The 27,953-nt window shown below is 36.8% G+C and overlaps 1 protein-coding gene across 3 annotated transcripts in view; it reads left to right on the forward strand.

Moving 5' to 3' along the window:
* Positions 1 to 27,953, forward strand: part of LOC117328881 (arf-GAP with Rho-GAP domain, ANK repeat and PH domain-containing protein 2-like) — a 132,365-nt gene that overhangs the window by 41,286 nt on the left and 63,126 nt on the right. For all 3 annotated transcript variants that reach the window (XM_033886475.1, XM_033886476.1, XM_033886477.1), the window contains 9 exons: positions 144 to 204; positions 2,483 to 2,536; positions 2,749 to 2,834; positions 3,490 to 3,672; positions 4,023 to 4,091; positions 5,551 to 5,587; positions 24,395 to 24,435; positions 25,128 to 25,155; positions 25,288 to 25,322. In XM_033886475.1, coding sequence (XP_033742366.1) covers positions 144 to 204; positions 2,483 to 2,536; positions 2,749 to 2,834; positions 3,490 to 3,672; positions 4,023 to 4,091; positions 5,551 to 5,587; positions 24,395 to 24,435; positions 25,128 to 25,155; positions 25,288 to 25,322 — 594 coding nt within the window. The remainder of the gene's footprint in view (positions 1 to 143; positions 205 to 2,482; positions 2,537 to 2,748; positions 2,835 to 3,489; positions 3,673 to 4,022; positions 4,092 to 5,550; positions 5,588 to 24,394; positions 24,436 to 25,127; positions 25,156 to 25,287; positions 25,323 to 27,953) is intronic.

The following is a 27,953-nucleotide window of genomic DNA, read 5'->3' on the forward strand; positions in this document are numbered from 1 at the left end:
TAGGCGTAAACTGTTTCTATAATAGAAATATAAGTACAGGGTAAGTACATGCATATTGTTGACATCTATCTATATTAAGTAGCTTGATGTAGAAGTTTTAACCAGGTGATATTGTATGTATTTCTATTGAACTTTCTTTACAGATCTTGGACCAGATCAGAGAGAACCCCAGTAACCATCAATGTGCTGACTGTAGTGCTCCAGGTAGGTGTCACCTGTGTGTATGACTTGTATGTGTCACCTGTGTGTATGTGTCACCTGTGTGTATGTGTCACCTGTGTGTATGTGTCACCTGTGTGTATGGCTTGTATGTGTCACCTGTGTGTATGACTTGTATGTGTCATCTGTGTGTATGTGTCACCTGTGTGTATGTGTCACCTGTGTGTATGACTTGTATGTGTCACCTGTGTGTATGACTTGTATGTGTCACCTGTGTGTATGCCTTGTATGTGTCACCTGGGTGTATGACTTGTATGTGTCACCTGTGTGTATGACTTGTATGTGTCACCTGTGTGTATGACTTGTATGTGTCACCTGTGTGTATGACTTGTATGTGTCACCTGTGTGTATGACTTGTATGTGTCACCTGTGTGTATGTGTCGCCTGTGACTATGACTTGTATGTGTCACCTGTGTGCATGTGTCACCTGTGTGTATGACTTGTATGTGTCACCTGTGTGTATGGCTTGTATGTGTCACCTGTGTGTATGACTTGTATGTGTCACCTGTGTGTATGACCTGTATGTGTCACCTGTGTGTATGACTTGTATGTGTCACCTGTGTGTATGACTTGTATGTGTCACCTGTGTGTATGACTTGTATGTGTCACCTGTGTGTATGACTTGTATGTGTCACCTGTGTGTATGGCTTGTGTGTGTCACCTGTGTGTATGACTTGTGTCACCTGTGTGTATGACTTGTGTCACCTGTGTGTATGACTTGTATGTGTCACCCGTGTGTATGACCTGTATGTGTCACCTGTGTGTATGACTTGTATGTGTCACCTGTGTGTATGGCTTGTGTGTGTCACCTGTGTGTATGACTTGTATGTGTCACCTGTGTGTACAACTTGTATGTGTCACCTGTGTGTATGTGTCACCTGTGTGTATGACTTGTATGTGTCACCCGTGTGTACAACTTGTATGTGTCACCTGTGTGTATGACTTGTATGTGTCACCTGTGTGTATGACTTGTATATGTCACCTGTGTGTATGACTTGTATATGTCACCTGTGTGTATGACTTGTACATGTCACCTGTGTGTATGACTTGTTTATGTCACCTGTGTGTATGACTTGTACATGTCACCTGTGTGTATGACTTGTTTATGTCACCTGTGTGTATGACTTGTATGTGTCACCTGTGTGTATGACTTGTATATGTCACCTGTGTGTATGACTTGTATGTGTCACCTGTGTGTATGACTTGTATGTGTCACCTGTGTGTATGACTTGTATGTGTCACCTGTGTGTATGGCTTGTGTGTGTCACCTGTTGTGTATGACTTGTATGTGTCACCTGTGTGTATGACTTGTATGTGTCACCTGTGTGTATGGCTTGTATGTGTCACCTGTGTGTACGACTTGTATGTGTCACCTGTGTGTATGACTTGTATGTGTCACCTGGGTGTATGACTTGTATGTGTCACCTGTGTGTATGACTTGTATGTGTCACCTGTGTGTATGACTTGTATGTGTCACCTGTGTGTATGACTTGTATGTGTCACCTGTGTGTATGTGTCACCTGTGTGTATGACTTGTATGTGTCACCTGTGTGTATGACTTGTATGTGTCACCTGTATGTACAACTTGTATGTGTCACCTGTGTGTATGACTTGTATATGTCACCTGTATATGACTTGTATGTGTCACCTGTGTGTACAACTTGTATGTGTCACCTGTGTGTATGTGTCACCTGTGTGTATGTCTTGTATGTGTCACCTGTGTGTATGTCTTGTATGTGTCACCTGTGTGTATGACTTGTATGTGTCACCTGTGTGTACAACTTGTATGTGTCACCTGTGTGTATGTGTCACCTGTGTGTATGACTTGTATGTGTCACCTGTGTGTATGACTTGTATGTGTCACATGTGTGTATGACTTGTATGTGTCACCTGTGTGTATGACTTGTATGTGTCACCTGTGTTCATGACTTGTATGTGTCACCTGTGTGTATGCCTTGTATGTGTCACCTGGGTGTATGACTTGTATGTGTCACCTGTGTGTATGACTTGTATGTGTCACCTGTGTGTATGCCTTGTATGTGTCACCTGTGTGTATGACTTGTATGTGTCACCTGTGTGTATGACTTGTATGTGTCACCTGTGTGTATGACTTGTATGTGTCACATGTGTGTATGTGTCACCTTTATATATCAGTCAGTCATTCTGTAGACACACTTTAAACCTGTCTGTACTATTCCTAAAATACTGTTTTGGTTTTATTTTACATCTCACACATTAATGAGGTGTTCTTCTTGTATTCCAGATCCACACTGGGCATCCATTAATATGGGCATTGTGTTGTGTAAACAGTGTGCAGGTAAGATTGATCATACTACATATGTAACTTGTAAAAGTAGAACCTTGTAATCTTGGCGTTGTGTTGCTGTTTCCTGAGTACATTGTTAACCTTAACATGTTACTGTGTTGTTGTGTTTGAACTGGTACCTGGACTGCTTGGTATATAAACATATCCATATATAGAAATGTTCATTGTGTCTTGAAGTTAATGATTTATTGTTACTTCAACAGGTATACATCGTAAATTTGACCTGAATGTGTCAAAAGTACGGTCACTACGAATGGACACTTCGGTGTGGTCTCCAAGTCTTATTGAGGTGAGTTATGAATGGTGTATGAAACCAAAGGAGTATATTCTGTCAATTAAGTATATGGTAACTGAACGAAGTCTTATTGAGGTGAGTTATGAATGGTTTATAACCAAAGGAGTATATTCTGTCAATTAAGTATATGGTAACTGAACGAAGTCTTATTGAGGTGAGTTATGAATGGTGTATAACCAAAGGAATATATTCTATCAGTTAAGTATATGGTAACTGAACGAAGAAATTGTCCGGTCTTGGTGTAAATTGGACAGAATCTCTGCTCTGGTCAACAATTATGGGAAATTAAATATTGCAGAACAACCTTGATATAGTTTAATTGAATATAACTTGGAATGTTGGGATGGGAGTTACATTTTGTATCTCTTACTTAGTCTCCTACTGATGAAACTGGGGGGACTATAGGTTTCCTCCAGGGGGACTATAGGTTTCCTCCAGGGGGACTATAGGTTTCCTCCTCGTCCGTCTGTCCATCCGTCCGTCCGTCTGTCACTCTGTCCACTTAGTTTTCTGCAATTTTTTCAGCCATGCTTCAAGGCATGTTTGCGTAGCTAATAAAGCAGGTAACTTGTAAAATCAGTTGGTTACCTCCTTTGCTTAGATAATGGAGCAGGTGATTTATAAATCTGTTGATTACATCTTTTTTTAGATGATGAAACAGATAGGAAACTATAATGCCAACCTTTTCTGGGAAAAACACCTGCGAGCCAAGAATTGTTTTAATCAAGACATGGAACCAGCACAGCGAAAACAACATCTGGAGAAAAAGTACGAGGAAAGGAAATACATTGATAAACATCCACTCAGTGACAACAAACACTCTCTTAATGAGGTCAGTAAATTTCACAGGTAGAACTTTTAATTAGTGGAAAACAGCGGGCAGTAGTTTATGGATAAGTGGAGAGATCGCAATTATTTTGTATTTTCCTTCAATAAAGAGCATTTAAAATAAAAAAAAAATGAAAAATAGAATATATACATGTACCAGTTTTTGTGGAATCCTTTCTTTTTAAATTCCTGATTTTAAACATTCTGTTTGATATATACATCATAGTGCTGATAAAGAAACTGTTTGGTAAAGGGAGATAACTCTCTTCATTTTGCTGAAGATTCATATGACCCTGGCTGAGGATGTTAACCTTATACAAACAACATGTTGAGGAGATGTTTTATTGTTGACAGGAGCTCCTGAAGGCCGCCTCCACAGCTGATATCCTCCTCACTATGATGCTGATATTCTCTGGAGCAGATGTAAGTTGATCTGATTATGTTAAAGCTTGAGACTTTGAAGTCTTTATCAGAATAGTACTAACACTGTATTGTGTGGGTGTTCTATAATGATGTTTATCAGTTTTGAAAATGAAAAATAAGCTTTAATAAGTTTATTTGTTTAATTGAAAATGTGTTATTGAAGATAAAAATGAGTAACAGACATATATATATACATTTATCCTGCAACTGCCACCGCATTGTCGGAATACACCCACCGTATATATTTTTGCTGTATACGGCAGTGACGGAAAACAGCTGTATTTTGGAATCTTAGCACGTGCGTCAATTCGACTGACCTACTTCAAAGTGAAACGACGAACATGTTTCTGTCATTTTTGACACCGTTTCACTTCAAAATGATTATTTTTATTGTTGCAGAATAAAATATAAGCTGTATTTTTGGCAAGGGTAAAGAAAGACAAAAGGGGCGAGCCTTGGCGAGCCACTTTTGTCTTTCTGTCCTGATTAAGACACTGACCATGTATTCTCTATGTATATAACCTTTTCCTACTACAATTTGTACAACTATCATCAAGGGGTCAACACCTTCGTTTTGTCCTGATCCTACAGCTTATTTTAAGACACTTTGATGTTGGAATTTAATATTTGTTATCAATTAAGGGAGTTTGTAAACAGAATGGTAATAGAAATATTAGTAAAAGTTTGTAATATGATATACACAATCAAAATTTAAAAAGGCATAAGTTTAAAAAAAATTACATTCAATAGATCTGTATTTTTAAATCGTCAGGTGATAAAAAGTTGTAGTGGTAGAAACTATTAATTAACAAGTGTTGTTTAATTTGGTATTAATCATTTATCTTAATGATGTTTTAATTTTTGGTTATATTTTGATGTGAAGCATGTTAACAAAATATATATGTGATTGAGATTTGGGCTATGTTCTAGCATGACTGATAATAATGTTATTTTAATTAGTGTTGTTTTCATAGAGTACGATGTTCTCTTTATAATGTTGTCTTTGATTTTAACAGTGTTTTAATGTTTGTCTACCATATAGATTGTTAATTCTGATACTGTATTCAAAGTTAATACAATTTAGCAGCAGGATGTTGTACAAAGTTTTCCCTCACTGTCTACATTTGTACACTTATGTTAAAGTAATGTTAAACACTCCAGTTGTCTGACTCTGAACTCAAACACTATGTATTATCAACAAATTTATAATGTAAATTTCCTGGGAAAAACAGTAAGCATTAAACAGCACAAGTCCTATGTCAAATTATCTTTCTGGAAAACATGCATTCTTAAAGGAGATACATCTGTCACGATAATTTAGCATGTATCCTTTAGTAGTGATAAATTAAAATTGATAATCGAAATACAGGACATGTTTGAAACATTTGAATACAGTATTTTTAGCATAATTTATTATTTCATTGTGTGTAGTAAGTGTTGTATTTATGTTTGCCTGCAGGTGAAGTGTATAAAACCAGGCAGCCAGGAGGATACAGGTAGATACACTTAGTTTGTTCTAATAGGAGGAAAACCTTGTCCGTACCTTATCTTTATACTAATCTATGTATACATAGCAGTTTCTTTCCAAATAAGCTGCGAGAGAAATTGTGAAATTATCATCTGTGGAAAGTGTATATTTTCAGTATAAGAATTGTTTTATGAGTGGATGGATTTAATGTTGAACTCAGGTTCATTTTGAAATTCAATGCTAATCTTGACAGTTGTGTAGTAGTTAAACACTTATTGTCAAACTGTCAGAAAATATTGCTGATAGCATTAGTGTTCAGTCATGTACAGCTCCTGTTTAATTTGAACATTTCTGAAAAGAGAATAATATCCCAAACATCTGTCTTTTGTTTTATTGTCAATAAAACAGCCTTTCCTTGTCAGCGGTTCCTTTCTTTCCTTGTCAGTAGTTCCTTTACCATTTAACTCAAGATTTATATAGATAGCTTCAGGAGACAAATCAGTTCTTATTAATGGATAGTGTTTAATTTTCTTTAATGTATTTCAAAGTTTTAGCATACATCAGACATGACATTAGACACACAATCAACACATTCATCCTTTAGACGTATCAATTACCAGGGTGTTGGATCTAGTTTTCTAAAGATTGATGAAGGAGGAGGTTTATATTCTCATCATTTTATTGGTGGATAAACAGACAATGGCATGTTTGTTTTGTTTTTTTTAGATCTATTGCTCAACAAGTCCTACGTAAACCAAAATCAGTAAATAATTATATCACATTGTGGGCATCTTAATACAGCGTTCATCTGTAGAATGTCATCCAGTTAGATCACATAGTGGACATCTTAATACAGCCTTCATCTGTAGAATGTCACCAAGTTAGATCACATAGTGGACATCTTAATACAGCCTTCATCTGTAGAATATCATCCAGTCAGATCACATAGTGGACATCTTAATACAACCTTCATCTGTAGAATATCATCCAGTTAGATCACATAGTGGACATCTTAATACAGCCTTCATCTGTAGAATGTCACCAAGTTAGATCACATAGTGGGCATCTTAATACAGCCTTCATCTGTAGAATATCATCCAGTCAGATCACATAGTGGACATCTTAATACAACCTTCATCTGTAGAATGTCATCTAGTTACATCACATAGTGGACATCTTAATACAGCCTTCATCTGTAGAATGTCATCCAGTTAGATCACATAGTGGACATCTTAACACAGCCTTCATCTGTAGTATGTCATCCAGTTAGATCACATAGTGGACATCTTAATACAGCCTTCATCTGTAGAATATCATTAGATCACATAGTGGATATCTTACAGCCTTCATCTGTAGAATGTCATCTAGTTACATCACATAGTGGACATCTTAATACAGCCTTCATCTGTAGAATGTCATCCAGTTAGATCACATAGTGGACATCTTAATACAGCCTTCATCTGTAGAATGTCATCCAGATAGATCATATAGTGGACATCTTAATACAGCCTTCATCTGTAGAATATCATTAGATCACATAGTGGATATCTTAATACAGCCTTCATCTGTAGAATATCATCCAGTTAGATCACATAGTGGGCATCTTAATACAGCCTTCATCTGTAGAATATCATCAAGTTAGATCACATAATGGACATCTTAATACAGCCTTCATCTGTAGAATATCATCCAGTTAGATCACATAGTGGACATCTTAATACAGCCTTCATCTGTAGAATATCACCCAGTTAGATCACATAGTGGACATCTTAATACAACCTTCATCTGTAGAATGTCATCCAGTTAGATCACATAGTGGACATCTTAATACAGCCTTCATCTGCAGAATGTCATCCAGAATCATTATCAAGTGTTTTTGGAAATACCCCTGCTAGGAATCTCTACTTTAAACTTTTGTGTTTTAACTCAGTTTTCCTAAAAGTATTATTAATGTTATTTCAACCAAACCTGGATAAAGTTGCTTTATAGTATGGACATCTCAACACATCCTACAGATTAAATGATATTTTGCTTTTGGCTAGAAATCTGAGATTTCAAGAAATTTATATAAAACTAAGCGAGATATTTAATATTATTTATAGTCAACTTTGTGGAAAAAGAATTTCTGGGGACCATGACAAAATTCTTCATAATTTTAGAGTTTGTTATTCCCGAATGAATGTTTTGTTTCAAAATTGCAAGAAAATACTGAAATAAGTTGTATTTTAAGCATACATAATTCAAACATACATATTTATTCCACACAAATATTGCAATCTTGCTCATCTTGATTCTCATTTCTACTGCCATTGTATCATTTCTACTGATGCTGTGTGAACAGCCCTCTTGTTGATTAGGGATTCTGAGGTTAATGTGTACAGAAATCATGGGTAGTTTCGTTATATATGAACAAGTAGTGTATTTTAACTGATTCTGTTTGTCAGCAAGGTCTAGTGAAACAATGAGGCTTAATTGTCATTATGTGTGTTTGCGTATACAGACCCACTTTACTGGAACAAACTTTTGATTATTTTGCCCCATTCCTTCAAAATTTGAATTTTTGTTTGTCCGATGACAATGTCTTATGCTTAGGTGCCAAAGACAAACGTTTATGATAAAGATAAAACAAATAAGTTCAGTACAGGTATGCGTAGACATGAGTATAGTTCACAAGTGAACCATTCAGATTCAAAGGTGATTTGTGATCGCTGAAACGCGACTGATGAAATGAACGATGCATTGAGATAAGTCTGTCTGTGCAGACTGTGTTAATTACGTTACTACAGGTAGTGCGTAAGTGGACAGGAAACATGTCAGATTTTGTTGTTTCAGTAATAGAAATATCAGATAAATATCCAGGCAGATCAGGTTTTAAATAATACTTCATATAGTGGACCATTTCAGTAATAAAATACATAAGGTATAAAGGGAAGCAAATTGGGTCATAAATAAAACTTCATTGTTGTTGAAATTCATTTTTCTTGACTTTCATTAATTTTGAAGTTGACAGTATTTATATTTCACTCCTGTGGAAAAATAATTGCAGTTTTTAAAAACCAATGAGGACATCCTCAAATGTATGAAAGGAGGAAATTTCCTGATTTTAATGCATATCAATGATATTGTTCTGTTTGATTATATTTGTGAATTGGGACACACCCTTATTACCTGTCTAAAGTATGCTACTTAGAAACAAAACCCTTTCATCTTCAATTGAGGAAATAATGTACAATGTACCACTACAGGTATAATAAAAGTCGGGCTGTATCTGGTCAGTATCAATTTCATTTCCTCTACTTCCACAGTCGTATTTAGAGGCATAGACTAAAAAAATGTAATAAAAATAAGGAATGTACACTTGTACGTATTTCGGGAGCTTTGTGCAGCAGGAATTTTAGTGCCAGATTTTACAGTATTGCAGAGTCCATGTCACTGTTTGAAGTTGTGTTCCGCTCAGTTTCTCACAAACTAAATTTGTTACAATATATAAATGATAGAACATGGCTTTGTACATGTCACGTTAGCGACCACCTTCGGCCCACAACAGCCGAAGGGTTCATGGTTGTTATTTCAACTACTACCAAATATACTAGTCTTACTGTATCTCATTGTATTTTCTAGTACTGTTTGTATGTTATGTGTTTGTATTTGTATTCTCTAGCTATGTCTTGATAAAGGGGCGGATTGCCTCGAAAATTCGACATTTTTCATGTCCACACTGTTAGAATTACTTCTTTGCCCCATATTAACATTTCAAGTAATTTGTATCCTGCAGACAAACCTCCAGTGTTACCTGAATTATTACCGTTAATGTTACTTCTTTGACCCAGATATATATAAGGAAATCCTAGGGTGTGAAATTGAGATCGAGACAAAAATAGAAATTCAGTTCACTCTGATCCAATTTTTGGGTAAAAAGCCTGAAATTTGTGTACCTTATGTGAATTACAGAGAATTCCTTAACAGACACTCACTGCCATTGACTTAAAACTTTGCACCTTCAATAAACTCAAACAGTTGTAATTTCAACATAAATAGTAAAATGAATTTTTTGTTCAGTCAAACAGAAATTTGTTTGGTGAATGTAGTTTTTATACTTTAATGTTTTATTGTAACATTAAGAAACTGTGTTGATAGTTCAGTTTCCCAGAAAGCTTTAGTATCATAACAACCAAATTCTATATAGAGAGATAAATTTTACAACTAAAATCAAAAGTAAAATTTTGACCAAAGCTTATGGTGAAAAAAAAATGTAGTTTTGGCTGATTTTTTGGAAATGAAGACTCCAACAAAAATAATAAAATTTTATGATTTGAAATTTTGTATACCACCTTCAGTAAATACATGTTTGTTTTGGCAAATGCTATCATTTTCTGAACTTTCACATATCTTGTTGTACCTTTGTCCTGTCTGATCATTCATTTCCTTGTAACATACTGGCTCCATCTTTTGTAAGATATTTTGCTCTGTCATATACCCATACAAATGTGTCAGGTCTGTCTGACCACAGTTATGGCCCTTGGTTAACCCTATAACCCTAGTTTTTGTGTCGATGGATGATTCACACATTCATTTGTATATCAGATTTGTTTTGATTTATATTGTGTTTCTCTAATTATAACAGGTTGTTATTCTGCGATTGTCATGTCATGGTTGAATAGATCACTACCAACTATAACCAGGGACATATATATATATTATACGTCCCTGCTATAACATAGGCTCAGGTTTTATTTGAAGACCTTGTTTTTTTTCAGATTTTCTTTGTTACATCTTAGATGGTATTTCATTCTATGATACTCTTCATTATGACTACATTTCTTAGTTTTATCTTTATATTAATGACTGGTAGTGGTGGTGGGGGGTGGTGTGGGATGGGCAGTGGGGTGTGTGTGTGCTATTTTACATAGGATAGATAAAAATGTCATGATCTAATTTAAAAGAAACTCAACATCTTTAGATAAATTAGTGTCCTATATATATATATATATAGGGACTGACAAACATAGTATTATGGTCCTTGTCTCATTGTTATACAAGTGAGATATGGTAAATGGTAGATTTCAATTTAGTTAAACATATATAGGTAATGATGATCGAATCAAATAAATCTGTCTGTCAAAAATTGAATACTTAAGTAACTTTATATTTATAATATTTGGAATACTTACACACTGTAAAATATTTACTCCTACCTAAAGAATACATAATAGTTCACTGATGTTAAGTAACTTACTCTATCAGTTAAATAGGCACATTTGTAACTTAATAGAATTTTCCCAACCTGAATCGTTTTGTGGTTTGTATATGAAAGCCATTATGACATTATAAAAGCCTTCAATTTATATGATACAGGATTGTAAAAGATCTAAGTTATGCAGAAATTAAATAAAATAACCTGTGTACCAGGTGTTGGAGTTGATGTCTACTTGTGATATCTCATGTTTATCATGTAGAAAAGGTAAGAATTCCTCAAATGTATAGGTCATTAGTAATCATGTCTCTGTTGCCATGGTGACACCTGGTGCCATCCCCAACAGGTTTTTGCGGTCTCATAGCAGTCAATTAAGTTCTACCTGCCTGTTAAGGTTGAGAGTTTACTGCATTTTAATGTTGTACGAGGCCCAATCATATACCCCTGAGTGCACATTTACCCAAAATAACCGTAGTGACAGGTGTCATAATTACACAGTGATGGTTGACATCCCCTCCACAGCAGGTGCCTACCTCATTGTTAGAGGTATTACTGCCAATATAAGGGCACCCCATTATGGAGATCACTTTTACCTACAATGTTGTCTTTACAGTTTTTGTCATTGTTATTAGATTAGATTTCAATCTGTTTTATGATCATTTAATGAAGATGGCCAATTGTGTTTTGTCCTATTTTTGGTGTTGCTCTGGAGTGATGATTGAATGATTAGTTCAGAGAATGTAACAGCTAGCTGCTGACTGGTACTGGGGTTAAGTCCCTGCTGACTGGTACTGGGGTCAAGTTCAGAGAATGTAACAGCCAACTGCTTATTAGTTCTGGGGTCAAGTCCAGAGGATGTAACAGCTAGCTATCAACTGGTTATGGGGCTAATTAAAAGTCCAGAGAATATAATAGCTAGTTATCAACTTATACTGGGGTTAAGCCCACAGGATGTAACAGCTAGCTATCAACTGGTAATAGGGCTAAGTCCAGAGAACATAACAGCCAGTCGGTATCTGGTACTTGGCTTTAGGATGCAACACCTAATTGATGATTGGTACTGGTGCTGAAATGTCCCTCAATGTTTTTTGCTACGGTTATTCATATGTAAATTAAAGAACTGTGAAGAAAACAGTCCAAAAATATTGTTTTGTTTTCAAGATATTGGAGTTTAATTAAAAATGTAATAGCTAAATGACAGTTGGTTCTAGGATTAGGGCCAGAGGATGTAACAGCTAGCTGGCTATATTAATTACTTTTGACATGAACTGTTCACTATGATAGAGAAAATAACAAACTATGATTGATATGTTTAATAATGTTTTGATCATAAGTCAGTGTTGTTTAGATACAGCATTAATAATGTTTTGATCACAAGTCAGTGTTGTTTAGATACAGCAGGCTGACGGAATGTTGTCAGGATGGAGCAACACCTGTTGTGCAGCAGGATGGCTGTAAAGGTGTTGGTGATGGAGCCATGCTCACCTGTTTTTCATCAGTCTACCTTACAGTTATACAGGTCCTTAGCTTTCTCTGATTTGAATTCGATGCAAATATTTTATTTTGTTTGACTGAGAAAGTGTGTTGTATTCCTCATTCCAGACTTGGACCATCTAAAAATGTATTTTTCCTGATAAGTGAATGATTTATTGAGTTTAATGTACGGTGTAGACAGGGAGGCTTTCACCAATACATTTTATTATTACCACCAATAGTTAAATATGTAGTGGCCTAGGGGAATCTCAAGCTTTCAGATGAAGATGTTTGTTTTTTTTTATATGGTAGAATTTTTAGGACATTAAAGGATGCTACTGTACGGATAAGCTAACATATCTAAGCTCTGTAAATGTTTTATGATGTATCAATTCCATGAAGACATTTAGGTATAATATAAAGTTGTGATCTGTGTGGAAGGACTCTCAAGGTCATCTGTGGCTGTAGGCTTAGAATTCAGATCAAACGAGCACAAGATAATGACATAAATTGTGGTATTATACTCCTCTCAGGTTCTGTACTTTAATGTCAGTTAACGTGTCAGTATACTACACAGTATCACTGTACAATATAACACAGGTGTATACTACACAGTATCACTGTACAATATAACACAGGTGTGTACTACACAGTATCACTGTACAATATAACACAGGTGTGTACTACACAGTATCACTGTACAATATAACACAGGTGTGTACTACACAGTATCACTGTACAATATAACACAGGTGTGTACTACACAGTATCACTGTACAATATAACACAGGTGTGTACTACACAGTATCACTGTACAATATAACACAGGTCGTACAGTACCACTGTACAATATAACACAGGTCGTACAGTACCACTGTACAATATAACACAGGTGTGTACTACACAGTATCACTGTACAATATAACACAGGTGTGTACTACACAGTACCACTGTACAATATAACACAGGTGTATACTACACAGTATCACTGTACAATATAACACAGGTGTGTACTACACAGTATCACTGTACAATATAACATAGGTGTGTACTACACAGTATCACTGTAAAATATAACACAGGTGTGTACTACACAGTATCACTGTACAATATAACACAGGTGTATACTACACAGTATCACTGTACAATATAACACAGGTGTGTACTACACAGTATCACTGTACAATATAACATAGTTGTGTACTACACAGTATCACTGTACAATATAACACAGGTGTGTACTACACAGTATCACTGTACAATATAACACAGGTGTGTACTACACAGTATCACTGTACAATATAACACAGGTGTGTACTACACAGTATCACTGTACAATATAACACAGGTGTGTACTACACAGTACCACTGTACAATATAACACAGGTGTGTACTACACAGTATCACTGTACAATATAACACAGGTGTGTACTACACAGTACCACTGTACAATATAACACAGGTGTATACTACACAGTATCACTGTACAATATAACACAGGTGTGTACTACACAGTATCACTGTACAATATAACATAGGTGTGTACTACACAGTATCACTGTACAATATAACACAGGTGTGTACTACACAGTATCACTGTACAATATAACACAGGTGTATACTACACAGTATCACTGTACAATATAACACAGGTGTGTACTACACAGTATCACTGTACAATATAACATAGTTGTGTACTACACAGTATCACTGTACAATATAACACAGGTGTGTACTACACAGTATCACTGTACAATATAACACAGGTGTGTACTACACAGTATCACTGTACAATATAACACAGGTGTGTACTACACAGTATCACTGTACAATATAACACAGGTGTGTACTACACAGTATCACTGTACAATATAACACAGGTGTGTACTACACAGTATCACTGTACAATATAACACAGGTGTGTACTACACAGTACCACTGTACAATATAACACGGGTGTGTACTACACAGTACCACTGTACAATATAACAAAGATGTGTACTACACAGTATCACTGTACAATATAACACAGGTGTGTACTACACAGTATCACTGTACAATATAACACAGGTGTGTACTACACAGTATCACTGTACAATATAACACAGGTGTGTACTACACAGTATCACTGTACAATATAACACAGGTGTGTATACTACACAGTATCACTGTACAATATAACACAGGTGTGTACTACACAGTATCACTGTACAATATAACACAGGTGTGTACTACACAGTATCACTGTACAATATAACACAGGTGTGTACTACACAGTATCACTGTACAATATAACACAGGTGTGTACTACACAGTATCACTGTACAATATAACACAGGTGTGTACCACACAGTATCACTGTACAATATAACACAGGTGTGTACTACACAGTACCACTGTACAATATAACATAGGTGTGTACCACACAGTATCACTGTACAATATAACACAGGTGTGTACCACACAGTACCACTGTACAATATAACACAGGTGTGTACCACACAGTATCACTGTACAATATAACACAGGTGTGTACTACACAGTATCAATGTACAATATAACACAGGTGTGTACTACACAGTATCAATGTACAATATAACACAGGTGTGTACTACACAGTATCACTGTACAATATAACACAGGTGTGTACTACACAGTATCACTGTACAATATAACACAGGTGTGTACTACACAGTATCACTGTACAATATAACACAGGTGTCAGTACTACACAGTACCACTGTACAATATAACACAGGTGTGTACTACACAGTATCACTGTACAATATAACACAGGTGTGTACTACACAGTATCACTGTACAATATAACACAGGTGTGTACTACACAGTATCACTGTACAATATAACATAGGTGTCAGTACTACACAGTATCACTGTACAATATAACACAGGTGTGTACTACACAGTATCACTGTACAATATAACACAGGTGTGTATACTACACAGTATCACTGTACAATATAACACAGGTGTGTACTACACAGTATCACTGTACAATATAACACAGGTGTGTACTACACAGTATCACTGTACAATATAACACAGGTGTGTACTACACAGTATCACTGTACAATATAACACAGGTGTGTACTACACAGTATCACTGTACAATATAACACAGGTGTGTACCACACAGTATCACTGTACAATATAACACAGGTGTGTACTACACAGTACCACTGTACAATATAACACAGGTGTGTACCACACAGTATCACTGTACAATATAACACAGGTGTGTACTACACAGTACCACTGTACAATATAACACAGGTGTGTACCACACAGTATCACTGTACAATATAACACAGGTGTGTACTACACAGTATCAATGTACAATATAACACAGGTGTGTACTACACAGTATCAATGTACAATATAACACAGGTGTGTATACTACACAGTATCACTGTACAATATAACACAGGTGTGTACTACACAGTATCAATGTACAATATAACACAGGTGTGTACTACACAGTATCACTGTACAATATAACACAGGTGTGTACTACACAGTATCACTGTACAATATAACACAGGTGTGTACTACACAGTATCACTGTACAATATAACACAGGTGTCAGTACTACACAGTATCAATGTACAATATAACACAGGTGTGTACTACACAGTATCAATGTACAATATAACACAGGTGTGTACTACACAGTATCAATGTACAATATAACACAGGTGTGTACTACACAGTACCACTGTACAATATAACACAGGTGTGTACTACACAGTATCACTGTACAATATAACACAGGTGTATACTACACAGTATCAATGTACAATATAACACAGATGTGTACTACACAGTATCAATGTACAATATAACACAGGTGTCAGTACTACACAGTATCACTGTACAATATAACACAGGTGTGTACTACACAGTATCACTGTACAATATAACACAGGTGTGTATACTACACAGTATCACTGTACAATATAACACAGGTGTGTACTACACAGTATCACTGTACAATATAACACAGGTGTGTACTACACAGTATCACTGTACAATATAACACAGGTGTGTACTACACAGTATCACTGTACAATATAACACAGGTGTGTACTACACAGTATCACTGTACAATATAACACAGGTGTGTACCACACAGTATCACTGTACAATATAACACAGGTGTGTACTACACAGTACCACTGTACAATATAACATAGGTGTGTACCACACAGTATCACTGTACAATATAACACAGGTGTGTACTACACAGTACCACTGTACAATATAACACAGGTGTGTACCACACAGTATCACTGTACAATATAACACAGGTGTGTACTACACAGTATCAATGTACAATATAACACAGGTGTGTACTACACAGTATCAATGTACAATATAACACAGGTGTGTACTACACAGTATCAATGTACAATATAACACAGGTGTGTACTACACAGTATCACTGTACAATATAACACAGGTGTGTACTACACAGTATCACTGTACAATATAACACAGGTGTGTACTACACAGTATCACTGTACAATATAACACAGGTGTCAGTACTACACAGTACCACTGTACAATATAACACAGGTGTGTACTACACAGTATCACTGTACAATATAACACAGGTGTGTACTACACAGTATCACTGTACAATATAACACAGGTGTGTACTACACAGTATCACTGTACAATATAACATAGGTGTCAGTACTACACAGTATCACTGTACAATATAACACAGGTGTGTACTACACAGTATCACTGTACAATATAACACAGGTGTGTATACTACACAGTATCACTGTACAATATAACACAGGTGTGTACTACACAGTATCACTGTACAATATAACACAGGTGTGTACTACACAGTATCACTGTACAATATAACACAGGTGTGTACTACACAGTATCACTGTACAATATAACACAGGTGTGTACTACACAGTATCACTGTACAATATAACACAGGTGTGTACCACACAGTATCACTGTACAATATAACACAGGTGTGTACTACACAGTACCACTGTACAATATAACACAGGTGTGTACCACACAGTATCACTGTACAATATAACACAGGTGTGTACTACACAGTACCACTGTACAATATAACACAGGTGTGTACCACACAGTATCACTGTACAATATAACACAGGTGTGTACTACACAGTATCAATGTACAATATAACACAGGTGTGTACTACACAGTATCAATGTACAATATAACACAGGTGTGTATACTACACAGTATCACTGTACAATATAACACAGGTGTGTACTACACAGTATTAATGTACAATATAACACAGGTGTGTACTACACAGTATCACTGTACAATATAACACAGGTGTGTACTACACAGTATCACTGTACAATATAACACAGGTGTGTACTACACAGTATCACTGTACAATATAACACAGGTGTGTACTACACAGTATCACTGTACAATATAACACAGGTGTCAGTACTACACAGTACCACTGTACAATATAACACAGGTGTGTACTACACAGTATCACTGTACAATATAACACAGGTGTGTACTACACAGTATCACTGTACAATATAACACAGGTGTGTACTACACAGTATCACTGTACAATATAACACAGGTGTCAGTACTACACAGTACCACTGTACAATATAACACAGGTGTGTACTACACAGTATCACTGTACAATATAACACAGGTGTGTACTACACAGTTTCACTGTACAATATAACACAGGTGTGTACTACACAGTATCACTGTACAATATAACATAGGTGTCAGTACTACACAGTATCACTGTACAATATAACATAGGTGTCAGTACTACACAGTATCACTGTACAATATAACACAGGTGTGTACTACACAGTATCACTGTACAATATAACACAGGTGTGTATACTACACAGTATCACTGTACAATATAACACAGGTGTGTACTACACAGTATCACTGTACAATATAACACAGGTGTGTACTACACAGTATCACTGTACAATATAACACAGGTGTGTACTACACAGTATCACTGTACAATATAACACAGGTGTGTACTACACAGTATCACTGTACAATATAACACAGGTGTGTACCACACAGTATCACTGTACAATATAACACAGGTGTGTACTACACAGTACCACTGTACAATATAACACAGGTGTGTACCACACAGTATCACTGTACAATATAACACAGGTGTGTACTACACAGTACCACTGTACAATATAACACAGGTGTGTACCACACAGTATCACTGTACAATATAACACAGGTGTGTACTACACAGTACCACTGTACAATATAACACAGGTGTGTACCACACAGTATCACTGTACAATATAACACAGGTGTGTACTACACAGTATCACTGTACAATATAACACAGGTGTGTACTACACAGTATCACTGTACAATATAACACAGGTGTGTACTACACAGTATCACTGTACAATATAACACAGGTGTGTACTCCACAGTATCACTGTACAATATAACACAGGTGTGTACTACACAGTATCACTGTACAATATAACACAGGTGTCAGTACTACACAGTATCACTGTACAATATAACACAGGTGTGTACTACACAGTATCACTGTACAATATAACACAGGTGTCAGTACTACACAGTATCACTGTACAATATAACACAGGTGTGTACTACACAGTATCACTGTACAATATAACACAGGTGTGTACTACACAGTATCACTGTACAATATAACACAGGTGTCAGTACTACACAGTACCACTGTACAATATAACACAGGTGTGTACTACACAGTATCACTGTACAATATAACACAGGTGTGTACTACACAGTATCACTGTACAATATAACACAGGTGTGTACTACACAGTATCACTGTACAATATAACATAGGTGTCAGTACTACGCAGTAGTACAATATAACACAGGTGTGTACTACACAGTACCACTGTTCAATATAACACAGATGTGTACTACACAGTATCACTGTACAATATAACACAGGTGTGTACTACACAGTATCAATGTACAATATAACACAGGTGTGTACTACACAGTATCACTGTACAATATAACACAGGTGTGTACTACACAGTATCAATGTACAATATAACACAGGTGTGTATACTACACAGTATCACTGTACAATATAACATAGGTGTCAGTACTACACAGTATCAATGTACAATATAACACAGGTGTGTACTACACAGTATCACTGTACAATATAACACAGGTGTGTACTACACAGTACCACTGTACAATATAACACAGGTGTGTACTACACAGTATCACTGTACAATATAACATAGGTGTCAGTACTACACAGTATCAATGTACAATATAACACAGGTGTGTACTACACAGTATCACTGTACAATATAACACAGGTGTGTACTACACAGTACCACTGTACAATATAACACAGGTGTGTACTACACAGTATCACTGTACAATATAACACAGGTGTGTACTACACAGTATCAATGTACAATATAACACAGGTGTGTACTACACAGTATCACTGTACAATATAACACAGGTGTGTACTACACAGTATCACTGTACAATATAACAGGTGTGTACAGTTTTCATCAGATTGCTTTCAGTACTGATACATGTAACATAAGTATATCGTTATAACACAATGTTACATGTCCACCTGATGGTATCATTGGAACAGGTTGAGGCGGACATACTCCATGTCTGTATGTAATTATGTTCTCTTGACACGCCAAGGTCGTGTAAACTCTTGTCTCCTACCTGTAAATATTCATATAACAACAGTTTCATTGTACTCATCTTATATTACATGCATACTTAGCTTGTAAAGATAAAGTGATACATGCGACCAAACTATAGTCTTTCTGGTTTCTTATAACAGCTATGAGTGTGTGTTACTTGTTTGTTAGGGACTATCTCCCTTAGATATATAGAGGATAATGAATGGTTTCCTGTTTAATATAACATATATTTCACGAGTATGACAGAAAATAAATATTTTCACAAGTACGAAGCACGAGTGAAAAATATCAAAGTATTCGGTCATACTCCACATCAACTTGACGGCGCCATTTTGAAAGGATTTATCAATGCAATTTAAGCGTTCGCTCTGATTGGTTATGAACAAAAAACTTATATTTTCACTGTAAAATCTTTTATTTTCACTGATTATTGCTGAAGTGAAAATATAACTATTGTTAGTTTGATGAATTTCTATATTTCACTGGCAAAAATGCATTATATATGTATAACTTTATATTTTACGCCTGTGGTATGTGTGTTCAGAGTTATCTCCCTTTAGTTTAACTGCTTTAAATGCCACACCTCAAGGGTGTTCCCATACCCACCAAACACCCTTGGACTTGGTTCTGGTCATGCTCATAGCTGCCCTTAGTTGTGTCCACCCCATAGCCTCTGAACAGAGCGAAAATATTGCATGTATGTATGGTCTGATTCCGTCCATAGTATGGCCAGACTGTGGGATAAAGCTGTCCATACCCACCACACAGCCCCTGACTGGGCTAAAGTTGTCATGTCCACCACACAGCCCCTGACTGGGATAACGTTGTCATGTCCACCACACAGCCCCTGACTGTGGATAAAGCTGTCATGTCCACCACACAGCCCCTGACTGTGGATAAAGCTGTCATGTCCACCACACAGCTCCTGACTGGGCTAAAGTTGTCATGTCCACCACACAGCCCCTGACTGGGCTAAAGTTGTCATGTCCACCACACAGCCCCTGACTGGGCTAAAGTTGTCATGTCCGCCACACAGCCCCAGACTGTGGATTAAGCTATCCATGCCCACCACACAGCCCCAGACTGTGGATTAAGCTATCCATGCCCACCACACAGCCCCAGACTGTGGATAAAGCTGGCCATGCCCACCACACAGCCCCTGACCTGGATAAAGCTGGCCATGCCCACCACACAGCCCCTGACCTGGATAAAGCTGTCATGCCCACCACACAGCCCCTGACCTGGATAGAGCTGTCCATGCCCACCACACAGCTCCTGACTGTGGATAGAGCTGTCCATGCCCACCACACAGCCCCTGATTGGGATAAAGCTGTCATGCCCACCACACAGCCCCGACTGTGGGATAATGCTGTCATGCCAACCACACAGCCCTAGACTCTGGGATAAAGCTGTCCATACCCACCACACAGCCCCTGACAGGGATAAAGCTGTCCATACCATCCACACAGCCCCTCACTGGGGGAAAAACCTGTCCATGCCCACCACACAGCCCCAGACTAGGATAAAGCTGTCCATACCATAAAGCTGTCATGTCCACCACACAGCCCCTGACTGGGATAAAGCTGCCATGTCCATCACACAGCCCCTGACTGGGATAAAGCTGTCCATGCCCACCACACAGCCCGAGACTGTAGATAAAGCTGTCCATGCAGGTCTCATGCCCACCACAAGGGACAGTGTGACGACTGATGATAACCAGATAGGCCTGTATCAGTATTGTTTGGCCCCTTACAGGTGTAGTCAGGTGTATCCTGTATCACTTTTTGTCATGAATGTTCATTCATAGACTCCTACCTGTATACCTGTTGTTACTGTTGTCTGACCAGTCTTTGTAAAACTCGTTAAAGCAGTAGGATACCTTTATAGTGTATTGGGTCTGATGTTACCTGTTCTTATGTATACCTGTACATGGAGATACCTGTGTGGACTAGAGAATGGGTACCTGTGTAGGTGTAGAGGTGTTTGGAGATGGAGATAAACGTTGAGATCTCCCCCGACATTCACAGATGATCTCATGCAGCAATCAGAATGGAAAGCTGATGTTTATTTGATGACTAAGATCACAATGAAATGGATCTTCTGTCACACTTTCATGAAATTTAAAAATTATTCTGTTTGAGAAAGTTATTTTTGCTTTTTTTTTGTTTGAGATTAAGATATGTCTTGATCAGATAATCTTGGTTTCATGTCGTTAATGTGGAAATTGGAACTAATTATTTTGTACAGACTTTGTGAAGGACAATACACATCATCTGATATCAAAAGCTGTGTCGTTAGGAAGGAAGGAAGCAACGTGTGAATATAAAGTGTGACCTTCGATAAACACAAGTGACAATACATCAGTATTAGTAAACAAGTTTTGTGTAAATGAAGTAGTATAATCTATCTTTAAGTTTTTATAATAAATCTCACGGAAAGCAGAATGGTTTCCATTCATTGTCAGTAGTGCTTGTGACATGTGGTTCTTCCTTTGGATAGTAATTGGATTGTGTTTTCTGTGATTCTGAATTTCATCTGGATATTATTAAGACCTTACAAAATACACAGGAAAATGAAAACTGCTCAACGAATATCAAAAGGTCTGTGTAGTGATATTACGGGTAAATTTTGTAGGTCAATGTATTGATGGTTATTGTCATGATGTGTGTTTTGTGTCTAAAATAATGTATGATTAAGAAAAACTGAGCTTTGTGTCTAAAATAATGTTTGATAAAGAAGAACTGAGTTCTCACTTTGTGAGGTTACAGTTGTATACATGCATGGCTCCACAACTGTTGTGGAATTCATGTCAATAGTGAAAATCGTGTTAAGATTTTCATTGTAATATCTATGCATTGTGGCATTTCTTGTCAAAAGATTTTATTTCAGTATTTTCAATATTCTCAGATTTACTGTAAAAAATTTAGGTGAAATGTTGGATATTACAACTTAGCGTCTTGATTCCATGTGAATTATCATTTTAAGTAGGTCAGATTCGATGTGAATTATCTTTTTAAGTAGGTCAGATTCCATGTGAATTATCATTTTAATTAAGTAGGTCAGATTCCATATGTGAATTATCGTTTTACATGTAAGTAGGTCAGTAGGTATTTGTGACCAAAGTTGTGGTGTATTTAGTCTTATATCTGAACCAAACTGTTCGAAAAATAGAAATGTATGACTTGAGTATAGGTTGGTTGAAACCTGTCCAAATTCTACACTGGCCTGGTTTTGTGTAGTACGTGGGTATGTGAATAACTAACTACAACTGGGTAGTGTTGTATCTTTTATACAGTTCACATATTTATACAAATATCATGTCTGCATGTACAGCTCACATGTCTATGCAGTTCTTCTGTCTACACTGGCCACCTGTCTATACTGACTACCACCTGTATATACAGTTCACCTGTCTATACTGACCACCTGTCTATACTGACCACCTGTCTAAACTGATCACCTGTCTATACTGGCCACCTGACTATACTAACCACCTGTCTATATAATTCACCTGTCCTTACTGATCACCTGTCTATACTGACCACCTGTCTATACTGATCACCTGTCTATATTGACCACCTGATTATACTGACCACCTGACTATACTTACCACCTGTCTGTATAATTCACCTGTCCTTAATGACCACCTGTCGATACTGACCACCTGACTATACTTACCACCTGTCTGTATAATTCACCTGTCCTTACTGACTACCTGTCATTACTGACCACCTGACTATACTTTAACCACCTGTCTGTATAATTCACCTGTCTTTACTGTTCAACTGTCTATACTGACCACCTGACTATACTAACCACCTGTCTATATTCACCTGTCCTTACTGACCACCTGTCTTTACTGATCACCTGTCTATACTGATCACCTGTCTATACTGACCACCTGTCTATACTAACCACCTGCCTGTATAATTCATCTGTCCTTACTGATCACCTGTCTATACTGACCACCTGTCTGTATAGTTCACTTGTCTATACTGACCATATATACACTGACCACATTAATATACCATTCATCTTTCTTTACTGAACACTTGTATAGACTGACCACATATATAGACTGACCACCTGTGTTTACATTTCACATGTCTGTACTGACCACCCATCTGAAGATTCTATTGGTGAAAGGAATTGATACATTGAATCTTGTTTTGATCCCTACAGGTGTGGTCATGTGATGACAGGGGGAGATATTTGGTTTGATGAATTGGTTCAAAACATTAAAACATCTTTTTTGACCAATACTTTAATAGTTTCCAGAAGGAAACAGTTTCTCATGTTCTAGACCTAATCAATTAATCACCAATGGGAGCATGTTATACTTAATCCTTATACATGTATAACTTTAAGTCCTTATAATATATTTGATTGAAAACTAAATTTTATATTCTTTGGTTACAGCCTTCAGCATAGCTAAGGCAGCTGGCCAGAGACTGCAGATGGTGAGTTTTGATTTGTCCTATTTAATTTTCTATGTGTATTGTTATTTGTTTGCAACACAACAAAAATGAAGGAATTTGAGTGTCATGAACTTGATTTATTAAAGTCATTGCTATTATCCAAAAAATAAGCCCCCTCCCCACTTTTGGTCTTTTTTTCCCCTCTTGGGGTGGGGGTTTATTTGCGGTAAAATACGGTATTAACAGTAGAAGATAAGAGAGTTGTATATATTTATTAGGATATGTAGAATACAGTAGAATATAGAATTCTCTTCAGAAACATCATGCCCCTTTGAGGGGCCGCGGTGGCCGAGTGGTAAAGGTGTCCTGACACTTTATCACTAGCCCTCCACCTCTGGGTTGCGAGTTCGAAACCTACGTGGGGCAGTTGCCAGGTACTGACTGTAGGCAGGTGGTTTTTCTCTGGGTACTCCAGCTTTCCTCCACCTCCAAAACCTGGCACGTCCTTACATAACCCTGGCTGTTAATAGGACGTTAAACAAAAACAAACCAAACCAAATTATGCCCCTTATGGGTCAGAATCTTGTAATATAAAAACATATAAAGTATGTTATTCTTGATAGCTGCTCACTGGTATTCCTGATAAGTGATCACCGAAAGCTGTTGTGATAGATATTATACTGTATCATTTGAAATATATCCAATTTTATTTATGTTTAATCTGATGATTTCAGGAACTGCTGTACCAGAACGGTGGTGACTGTGAGTATCTGTTCATACTTAACACTTGTCAGTGTATTATATTGTAGAGCTTCTTACTCTTTATGAGAAATGATGGTCCACCTCCAATATTAAACTGACCTATTAACATGTCATTGTTGTCTTACTTTTCAGTATCAGCAGCCCGACTCTGTGAGGAACCAGATAAGGTAAGTACGAACTATAACAGTACATGTCCCATGACGGGTCCTATAAAGTCTATTATAATTAACTGTCCCGTCAATTAATGTCAGTATGATGTCCCATTACGGGTCCTACAGCGTCTATTATAATTAACTGTCAATTAATGTCAGTATGATGTCCCATGACGGGTCCTATAAAGTCTATTATAATTAACTGTCAATTAATGTCAGTATGATGTCCCATGACAGGTCCTATAGCGTCTATTATAATTAACTGTCAATTAATGTCAGTATGATGTCCCATGACAGGTCCGATAAAGTCTATTATACAAACAATGAACTGTCCCGTCAATTAATGACAGTATGATGTCCCATGACGGGTCCTATAGAGTCTATTATGATTAACTGTCCCGTCAATTAATGTCAGTATGATGTCCCATGGCGGGTCCTATAATGTCTATTATAATTAACTGTCCCGTCAATTAATGTCAGTATGATGTCCCATGGCGGGTCCTATAGCGTCTATTATAATTAACTGTCCCGTCAATTAATGTCAGTATGATGTCCCATGACGGGTCCTATAGAGTCTATTATAATTAACTGTCAATTAATGTCAGTATGATGTCCCATGACGCGTCCTATAGCGTCTATTATAATTTACTGTCCCGTCAATTAATGTCAGTATGATGTCCCATGACGGGTCCTATAGAGTCTATTATAATTAACTGTCAATTAATGTCAGTATGATGTCCCATGACGGGTCCTATAGCATCTATTATAATTTACTGTCCCGTCAATTAATGTCAGTATGATGTCCCATGGCGGGTCCTATAGCGTCTATTATAATTAACTGTCCCGTCAATTAATGTCAGTATGATGTCCCATGACGGGTCCTATAGCGTCTATTATATTTTACTGTCCCGTCAATTAATGTCAGTATGATGTCCCATGACGGGTCCTATAGTGTCTATTATAATTTACTGTCAATTAATGTCAGTATGATGTCCCATGACGGGTCCTATAGCGTCTATTATAATTAACTGTCAATTAATGTCAGTATGATGTCCCATGACGGGTCCTATAGTGTCTATTATAATTAACTGTCAATTAATGTCAGTATGATGTCCCATGACGGGTCCTATAGCGTCTATTATAATTAACTGTCAATTAATGTCAGTATGATGTCCCATGACGGGTCCTATAGTGTCTATTATGATTAACTGTCCCGTCAATTAATGTCAGTATGATGTCCCATGGCGGGTCCTATAATGTCTATTATAATTAACTGTCCCGTCAATTAATGTCAGTATGATGTCCCATGACGGGTCCTATAAAGTCTATTATAATTAACTGTCCCAACAATTAATGTCAGTATGATGTCCCATGACGGGTCCTATAGTGTCTATTATAATTAACTGTCAATTAATGTCAGTATGATGTCCCATGGCGGGTCCTATAGTGTCTATTATAATTAACTGTCAATTAATGTCAGTATGATGTCCCATGGCGGGTCCTATAGTGTCTAATATAATTAACTGTCAATTAATGTCAGTATGATGTCCCATGGCGGGTCCTATAGTGTCTATTATAATTAACTGTCCCAACAATTAATGTCAGTATGATGTCCCATGACAGGTCCTATAGCGTCTATTATAATTTACTGTCCCGTCAATTAATGTCAGTATGATGTCCCATGACGGGTCCTATAGCGTCTATTATAATTTACTGTCCCGTCAATTAATGTCAGTATGATGTCCCATGACGGGTCCAATAGAGTCTATTATAATTTACTGTCAATTAATGTCAGTATGATATCCCATGACGGGTCCTATAGGGTCTATTATAATTTACTGTCCCGTCAATTAATATCAGTATGATGTCCCATGACGGGTCCTATAGAGTCTATTATAATTAACTGTCAATTAATGTCAGTATGATGTCCCATGACGGGTCCTATAGAGTCTATTATAATTAACTGTCAATTAATGTCAGTATGATGTCCCATGACGGGTCCTATAGTGTCTATTATAATTAACTGTCAATTAATGTCAGTATGATGTCCCATGACGGGTCCTATAGAGTCTATTATAATTAACTGTCAATTAATGTCAGTATGATGTCCCATGACGGGTCCTATAGTGTCTATTATAATTAACTGTCAATTAATGTCCGTATGATGTCCCATGACGGGTCCTATAAAGTCTATTATAATTAACTGTCCCAACAATTAATGTCAGTATGATGTCCCATGACAGGTCCTATAGCGTCTATTATAATTAACTGTCCCAACAATTAATGTCAGTATGATGTCCCATGACGGGTCCTATAAAGTCTATTATAATTAACTCTCCCATCAATTAATGTCAGTATGATGTCCCATGACCGGTCCTATTAATGTCAGTATGATGTCCCATGACGTGTTCTATAAAGTCTGTTCTAATTTACTGTCCCATCTATTTATGTCTTTTATGATAGCAAAGTGTCAACACAAAAAGACTTGACAACTTTAGATAATATGTGTTATCTCTTTTTGATTTCTATTAAAATTCTTCTTATTCCTGGTAGATTATAGTTACATGGTCAATAACTTTATGATCAAAATAATAATTAAAAAAACCCTGTAGTAACTGATGTTTTAAAATGTTAATTTCTCTGTAG

The sequence above is a fragment of the Pecten maximus genome, chromosome 6, assembly GCF_902652985.1.
Source record: "Pecten maximus chromosome 6, xPecMax1.1, whole genome shotgun sequence".
Lineage (NCBI taxonomy): Eukaryota > Metazoa > Mollusca > Bivalvia > Pectinida > Pectinidae > Pecten > Pecten maximus.